Source organism: Oncorhynchus clarkii, chromosome 12 (genome assembly GCF_045791955.1).
Source record: "Oncorhynchus clarkii lewisi isolate Uvic-CL-2024 chromosome 12, UVic_Ocla_1.0, whole genome shotgun sequence".
In the NCBI taxonomy this organism is placed as follows: domain Eukaryota; kingdom Metazoa; phylum Chordata; class Actinopteri; order Salmoniformes; family Salmonidae; genus Oncorhynchus; species Oncorhynchus clarkii.
In genome coordinates this window covers 31,779,195-31,788,108 of record NC_092158.1, presented here as the reverse complement: position 1 = coordinate 31,788,108, position 8,914 = coordinate 31,779,195, and the positions used below count along the sequence as shown (strand labels likewise).

At 38.8% G+C, this 8,914-nt stretch overlaps 1 protein-coding gene across 1 annotated transcript; it reads left to right on the top strand.

Moving 5' to 3' along the window:
* Nucleotides 1-275: 275 nt before the first annotated feature.
* On the top strand, nucleotides 276-3,947 carry LOC139423070 (non-histone chromosomal protein HMG-14-like). The gene is made up of 6 exons (XM_071174692.1): nucleotides 276-479; nucleotides 2,054-2,080; nucleotides 2,272-2,301; nucleotides 2,399-2,434; nucleotides 2,546-2,653; nucleotides 2,985-3,947. Exons 1-6 carry the CDS (start codon nucleotides 462-464, stop codon nucleotides 3,030-3,032), a joined length of 267 nt encoding a protein of 88 aa, XP_071030793.1. The 5' UTR covers nucleotides 276-461; the 3' UTR covers nucleotides 3,033-3,947.
* Nucleotides 3,948-8,914: the final 4,967 nt, after the last annotated feature.

Genomic DNA, 8,914 nt, shown 5'->3' with positions numbered 1-8,914 from the left:
TTCTGATAATATGGGGTATTGTGTGTAGGGAATCTCTCCATATGTGGAGCTTAACGTTTTAACCAATATGTTGCCATGAAGGGTATGAGCAAAACAGTATAAGGAGTGGGTGTCGTGGTTTCCCACCCCTCGTCGAAAGGCAAATAAATATAGATCTGATTGGCATGTAAAGATATCCACACAGGTAACTCGCTATGATTTGAAAATGTGTTGACGACTCCTAAAGCCAATCAATGGCCAGGGGCGGAGAGTGGTTTGTCCGTCAGGTTAGCGCTGTAATGAATTGAATAGGGGGGGTGGAATCCAATCCGGTTTGAGCTAGTTTTGTTCCAATGGAACATTAACGTCTCGCTACGCTGTAATAGAACGTACTGTTTGAATCTTATACCGAACAGTATTTTTCTTGCTCCGTTTTGGAACATTGCCCTCTTTTTTTCTTTTAACAAATACGCAAAACAGCCATGCCTAAAAGGAGCAAAGTAAGTATAATATTTTTGTATTGATTTTGTGTCATTTGAGAGATAAAACACAATTGCATGAAATGCATTTATTTTTGCACGTACAATTGTTGAAATGTAGCCACAAATGCAAGTTGTTTTGGTCCTCTTCGCTGCAACATTGTTACACTGCTGTTGTGTGCAGTCAGGAGTTTTAAAATGTATCACTCTGTTTTGATTTGCGAAGTGGCGGGTTTTCTTCGTCTTATCTTGGCACGCTGTGACTTTACTCTTCGGAAATTAAGACTGGTTAAATACTTGGTGCTTTATATTTACCTTATCCAGTCTTGTAACTTGGGGGGTTTGTCACTTTTTTTTTCCCATGGTGGTTGTTTAAAAATGACATTTACTTAAAGCCAGACAAAGAGAAGTAGGGAGTTAGCCATGTGAGATGGCCATTCTGCAGAAATAAAGTTGGTGACATCAATCTTTTTTTAAGCAAATATGACTGCACTTATTGTATAACATTGAATTTTAATTTAATTCCGTGTAACCTTTTGACATGTATCCTTTAGTGCAATATCATTCAAATAACTTAATTTGTTGGGATATGTTCAACGCTCGGTGGGCGGTATGGTATGCACATGCAGAAGACTGCTTCTAGGGTTCTTCAAAAAGGGCACAAAGTCGTGTGTCATGGCTGCCCTTGTGAGGAAGACAAACATTTACGTTTTTCTTGCTTTGCAATATCAAAATGTATAGTTACAACGTAATCTGCTTAAGTTGACGCATGCCACGCTACATCGTGTAGAATGTTTGCTTGTGTGATTTTATTTTCGTGTGCCCTTCATTTTGTTGTTTGCTCGAGACAATTCTGAGTTATGCAATGGCGATTCGTCGACATCACAGCGCCGCTCTTGTTGCTGGGGATTTTAGTAGATTCTGTAACCATTGAGTCGCTGAGGATCTCGGAGAGTTCGAAATTCGAATGAATGGCGGGAACGCAGAGTAGACGGGCTGGTCTGCGAAGAGGACAGTAATGTTGCTTGGCAAATGTCCATTTATCACGAATGAATGCGTTGGGGGGAGGAGTCTGATTCCCCTCTGTAGCGAGCACAAGCAACATGGAGAAAATGTCAACTGCATACTCCTTGCGTCCGGTCTCCTTTCTCAAAACCCATTGGAGGAAAAGGTCAGAAGGGCTTTTTCCATCCAATGTTGTTTGAGAAGGTGACCATGGGCACGCAATTGAGTTTTTCCCAGGGTAATAATTATTGGCAAGTTAATTGGTTCATTACTTAAATGACTGAAGCAAGTTGACATGTACTGTATTTGTATTAAATAGTTTATGGATGATGTAAGTGGAACAAACAAGCAGATATGGCAGTGACCATAACACTGTTGCTTCCTTAGGCCCACTTTTGATTACACAATTTCAATTCACAGGGCTTTATTGGCATAGAAGTATATGTTAACATTGCCAATGCAAGTGAGGTAGATATTATACAATTTCTCTAATACTAAAGGCATTTAAACTGCCCCTCCCCCAGTAAAACCCACCTAACACGGTTGCCCTGCTGAGTTGTCACTAACATTCCTCTCTCCTTTTATCACAGGCAAACGCTGATGCTGAGGCAGCAGAGGTGAGTAACATATTACTCAAATATAATTGTATTTGTATTTTATCAAGGCACTGGTTCTTAAGTTCTTAACAAGTATGTAAATGTTGAGTACAATTATGTTGCTTTGCCACCAGGGGCCAGCATCAACCATGTTGTCAATCTGTTCCCATTTTTATTAAACAATTGGTATTTTCTTTTGAAATATTTTGCAGCCCAAGAGGAGATCTGAGAGATTGGTAAATGTAAGTATATTACACACCTTTGTAGACACATTTCATTTGCATCCAAAAACAGACAATTTCAGCTAAGAATCACATGCTAAAATGCCTTTAATTGCAGAAACCAGCCCCTCCAAAGGCAGAGCCCAAGCCAAAGGTGAGGAAGTGCTGACATTAACCACGTTGAATGTACATTTAATAGTAAATTAAGTGCAGTTAAGGACTTAAGGTATTGTGTACATATATACACATACATACACACACACAGAAGGAGAAGGCAGTACCCAAGCCCAAGAAGGCTAAGGAGGTGAAGAAGGCTGCACCTGAGGAGAAGGAGGCGCCTGCAGAGAATGGTGAAGCCAAAGCTGAGGAAGAGGTAAGGGGCTGATGGGATATGTAGGTATTTCTTCTTACAGATAAATGAAAAAACAATCCAATTGTTGTTTTTAAATCTTTATTTAACTAGGCAAGTCGGTTAAGAACAAATTCTTATTTTCAATGACAGCCTAGGAACAGTGGGTTTAACTGCCTGTTCAGGGGCAGAACGACAGATTTGTACCTTGTCAGCTTGGGGATTTAAACTTGCAACCTTTCGGTTACTAGTCCAACGCTCTAACCACTAGGCTACCCTGCCTCCCCATGATATGGTGCTCTTTTTTTTTCTCTCTCTTTAAAAAAAAAAACAATTTTTGTTGTTTGACTTTCAGGAACCAGCCACAGAAGAACCTGAACAGAAAGAAGATGCGGCAGAATAACATCTCTTCAACCACATCTTTTATCACTGCTCCCTATTCCTCTTTCTTGTACAATTCAGGGGAATATTTTTATTGACTATTTTCTAAATGCAAGTTTTTTAGTAGTTTGATTGTAGAAACACATTTTTTTATGGAACAAATACATTTGGAGACGGATTTCATCACATCCCACATTTTTACATCTCCGGAACAATTACGGTTATTGTAAATGTCAAATGTTTTTATTTTTGCCGTGGGGAAGGGGTGGGACTGGGCCAGGTTGCTGCATCAAGAACATGCAAGCACGTTGTTTACAGGATCCGGTCAAAACAGAGAGCTTGCCTGAGAGACTAACATTCCATAGGCTATATGAGGGATGGTATTTGTAACCTGTATTGTGTGGTGGGGATGAATTCCTCAAGGGGCAACACAGTTTTATTGTTTATAATGAGAAATGTTTTAGAATGTTGTAAGCTGTGTTCCGTATGTTAACTATTGTACTCATGCCATTTTTTTCTTACCCATTCTGCTTAATAAACCTATTCCCTAGCACTGGAGTTCCTCCCTATCAGGCCTGTGCATTGCGTGTAATTGGTTTTGTCTCTGTTCTGTGATAGCATTGCAATAAATGTGTACAGCTGCTGTTTAAAAGGGTTTTCAAACTTTCTATATGCAGTGTGTAATGGTACATTGTAAATGGAATTCTTTGTTCTTAGCCAAGCTAATGACATAAGTGTGAAACATACTGTTGACTATGGTTCCTTTTGATGCTGAGAAACTGTACATCCACTTGAGCTGTCAAATACACAAACCAGCAATATTCATGTGGGTTTTAGGTATCAAGTACAAGTGTACAGTTCTTGTATTCTTTGTTTATAGATGTATCTGTGTCATGATTGGTATAAACAAACCAATAAAAATGTGGTTGTAATCGTTTGATCTTTTCTCATTGTGTGCCAAATACAGCGACGTGTGAATCCATACAATCATGTCAATACTACACAGTATTTTAGATATGATAGTTCTGGTTGTCCACAAATGCATATTGCATTAGCTAAAGAAAAACATGCCAGTTTTGAGACTGACATGGCAAGAACCAGTATCTGTCCTCGATGTGAACAATATAAATACATTTAAAGCTCATCTGCCCGTAAAAATAATTTATCGCTGTGGGGCTAGTGAGGGACCATCAGTAAATTGTCAATAGCTTCACATTCCAATGATGAGAAACTGACTATAAATTGTAGAAATGTATAATTCAATATTGAAAGCATTTAATGAGAACTAAAGAATGTGCAACATGAAAATATTGTCCTATTTACATTTGTAATTTATTGACAGCTCGCAACTAGCCCCAGAGATAGGCTATCGGGGCGGCAGGTAGCCTAGTGATTTGAGCATAGGACTAGTAACCGAAATGTTGCAAGATCAAATCCCCGAGTTGATAAGGTAAAAAATATCAAATTAAAAATCTGTTCTGCACCTGAATAAGGCAGTTAACCAACTGTTCATAGCCTGTCATTGAAAATGTGAATTTGTTCTTAACTGACTTGATCTGGTTAGACTGTTTCAAGTTATCTAGAAGGGTGAGTGTCTGTGTACTGTTTTGGCAGAGTGAATGTAGCTACAAAATTTACATGAGAGAAATGTGAATACTTAGGATGTTTAGATGAGCCAAATATATTTATACCAATCAAAGTTTAGAAGATTAACAAAATGGTAATAATAACAGCTAAATCAAACCCAGTTCAGAATTATAGCCTTTTTGAATGAACTTTGGAGATGGCGGTCCTGTGGAAGTCCTTCATCCAAAGGTTGTTGAATGCATGCACTGAAACAACCCGAAAAACAAAAACAGGATACTGAATTTTTTTATTTTGGCATCTTAAAAAGGTAGAAATTGAGTTATGTCTAATACGCCAATTCATATTTTTCCAATATAAATTTTTTACAGTGGGTCAATATTGGTCAAACACCATGCCCCTTGGGTTAAGCGCTTGACCCAGCTGCTGGTAAATTAGTCTATATAGCTGGGTTAAAACAACCCAGCACATTGGGTTGAGGGATTGATCAGGCAGCTGGGTAATTTAACTAATCCTTAGATTACATTCAGTGTAATCCTAATTTCAATTTTGCTTATACAGTGCCTTCGGAAAGTATTCAGACCCCTTCACTTTTTCAGCATTGTTAGGTTACAGCCTTATTCTAAAATTGATTAAATAGATGTTTGTCCTTTAATCTACACACAATACCCCCTAATGACAAAGCAAACAGATTTGTAGGAATTTTTGCAAATGTATTAATAATAAAACACCTGAAATATCACATCTTACGTAGGTGTTCAGACCCTTAACTCAGTACTTTGTTGAAGCACCTTTGGCAGCGATTACAGCCTTGAGTCTTCTTGGGTATGACGATACAAGCTTGGCACACCTGTATTTGGGGAGTTTCTCCCATTGTTCTCTGCAGATCCTCTCAATTTACACGTCTCTCCAGAGATATTCAATCAGGTTCAAGTCTTAGCTCTGGCTGGGCCACTCAAGGACATTTAGAGACTTGTCCTGAAGCCACTCCTGCGTTGCCTTGGCTGTGTGCTTAGGGTCGTTGTTCTGTTGGAAGGTGAACCTTTGCCCCAGTCTTGAGGTCCTCAGGGCTCTGGATTAGGTTTTCATTAAGGATCTCTCTGTACTTTGCTCCATTAATCTTTCCCTCGATCCTGACTAGTCTCCCAGTCCCTGCCATTGGAAAAACCTAGAGAGTTATAGAGTTGGTTGAGAGCGGTGTTAGTGCCAGCTTCGTTCTGTGGTGGTAAATAGACAGCTACAAATAATATAGATGAGAACTCTCTTGGTAGATAGTGTGGTCTACAGCTTATCCTAAGGTATTCTACCTCAGGCAAGCAATACCTCAATTATTTTTTAATATTAGACATTGCACACCAGCTGTTAATGACAAATAGACACACACCCCCACCCCTCGTCTTACCAGAGGTAGCATCTCTGTTCTGCCAGTTCATGGACAATCCCGCTAGCTCTATATTGTCCATATCGTCGTTCAGCAACATCTCAGTGAAACATAAGATGTTCGTTTTTTTATATCCCGTTGATAGGATAATCTTAATCGTAGGTTATCAATATTATTTTCCAATGATTGCACATTAGCTAGAAGTAAATGGAGTTTACTCGCTTGCCTACGGATTCTCAGAAGACTGCCCGATCTGCGGCCCCTTTTCCTGCTTCTTTTCTTCACAAAATGTGTGGATCTGGGCCTGTTCCAGTGAAAGCAGGATATCCTTCACTGTTCTCATGTCCAGAAGTTATTTTCATGTCATAAGAGACGGTAGCAGTAACATTATGTACACAAGTAAAAAAATAAGTTACACAAAATGCAAAAAAACTAACAAAATAGCACAACTGAGCTCAATTTCGAGTCTCATAGCAGGGTCTGAATACTTATGTAAATAAGGTATCTGTTTTTTATTTTTAATACATTTGCAAAAATGTCTACAAACCTGTTCTCGGTTTATCATTGTGGGGTATTGTGTGTAGATTGCTAAAGATCCTTTTTTTTTAAGAATACGGCTGTAAAGTAACAAAATGTGGAAAAAGTCAACGGGTCTGAATACTTTCCAAAGGCACTGTATATTTGTGCCTTCTCTACCATCCCACCCTCTCCTTTTCTGACACAGTCAAGATACAATGTTGAATGTCAAATAATTTGCATTTCAGAACAAACATCACATCCAATGTAGAATATACAAATATATACAAAATATATAAAATAGCAAATGGAATCAAAGCCCGATTGTCTAAATATGTGTTATTTTATAAAATAAGATTTCATAAGATAGGACTATTTGTTAAAATTGAATTGAATTATATTTCAGAAACCAAACAGTTCAATCAGACTAAAGCCTCAGTTGAACTTGATGTGCACACTCAGATTGCAATCTGAGAAAAAACAAAGCATGCGTGTGTGAGACAGTCTGTCTTAAGTAGTATTAACACAGATCTGTCTATCAGACAGTGCCACAGCTAATCAATAGATTAGCACATTCACTGACACACTTCAGCTATTTTAGGCGACAGCACAAACACACACGAGCTGTGTTCGAATACCCATACTAAATACTACACACTTAATGAGTATATACTACACCATTAGTTCATTTTAGCATACTGTAAACCAACGGTATCCTTTCAGTTGAGTGTACAAGCGCTTCACCTGTCTACCAGAAGTTGATGCTGTTGCTATGCAACCTCTTGCTAGCATAACAAATGACTAGCTAGACATTTTACGATTTGGGGTGTGTTCGTAAATTCAATCTGGAGTGCCAGAGTGCACTCTGGGCGTTTGTAAATCCAGAGCATTGTCCGTTTGTAAATTCAGAGCGTTCCGTGCCCGGAGCGTTCAGAGTACACACTGGACGCTCTGGCTTAGGGTGTGATCCGAGGGTTCTGACCTCAGAACGGCAGTTAAGCACCCAAGCTAACTGGCGAACGTTGGCTAGCTTGCCAGCTACTCCCAGACAAAAATGAGGGAACACTTTTTTATTTCACCTTTATTTAACCAGGTAGGCTAGTTGAGAACAAGTTCTCATTTACAACTGCGACCTGACCAAGATAAAGCAAAGCGACAAACACAGAGTTACACATGGAATAAACAAACATACAGTCAATAATAATAGAAGTCTATATAGTGTGTGCAAATTAGGTAAGATTTGGGAGGTAAGGCAATAAATAGGCAGTAGTGGCGAAGTAATTACAATTTAGCAATTAAAACACTGGACTGATAGATGTGCAAACCTCACTCTGACCATTTTACTCGCCCTACCAGAGCTGGTTAGGCTGTTTTCATGTTATCCAGAAAATTGGTGACTAACTGTGCTGCTGGCAACCATTTAATTACGGGTTTTTTTGCCGACGTTTACTGACACCGGCCATATTTAACGGGTGTTGAGCATTCGTAAATTTATCAGTTATTCTGTACTCTGCCACACTCAGTGGCACATTCGTTGAAAGCATACTCGGACCAACGTGCAGGGTGATCTGGGTTCCACATCTTTATTTAGTGAAACGCACAAAACAATAAAGCAAGAACGAAATGTGACGACAATGGAGTGCTGAACTATAACTACCCATAAACAATATCCCACAAAACACAGGTAGAAAGATGCTACTTAAATATGATCCCCAATTAGAGACAACGATAGCCAGCTGCTTCTAATTGGGAATCATACCAAACACCAACATAGAAAACAAAACTAGAACCCCACATTGAAAATATAAACTACACTAACCCCCCAGTCACGCCCTGACCTACTCCACCATAGAAAATAAGGACTCTCTATGGTCAGGACGTGACACTCAGACAAGAGTGCTCTGAAATCAGAGTAGACAGAATTAGAATTAGCTAATGTTAGCTAACATACTGCTGTAATGATATGTCATGTGTTTCATAAGGATAGCGTAGCTAATCAATTGTCATCCAACATAACGTGTAACCTAACTTATTTGAAAAGTCATTACTTTATTACATTGCTCAACATTTTCTTAACATTTGTCATAATTAGTAAAGCAATGAATTAGTAAAGCAATGTATCTGCTCTCGTTGGACTTCGACTGCTTATTTTCTGCCATTTTCTTCAAATCTGAAAACCACTCCCATTTTCTGAAGAACTGCATAATGAGCACTTAATGCACGGATATAGTGTCCACTGCTTGTATACTTTGTATTTTGGCAAATTTAATACGACATCCGGGAACTTTTGGCATACTAAGTATATCTATACTATGACCAATAAGCAGACTACATACTCAAATTACTTTACAAATAGTACGGTTGGCGTGGTTAGTATAAGTATTCAAACACAGCTAAGCTGTTTTGCCATACAATAATGGTCA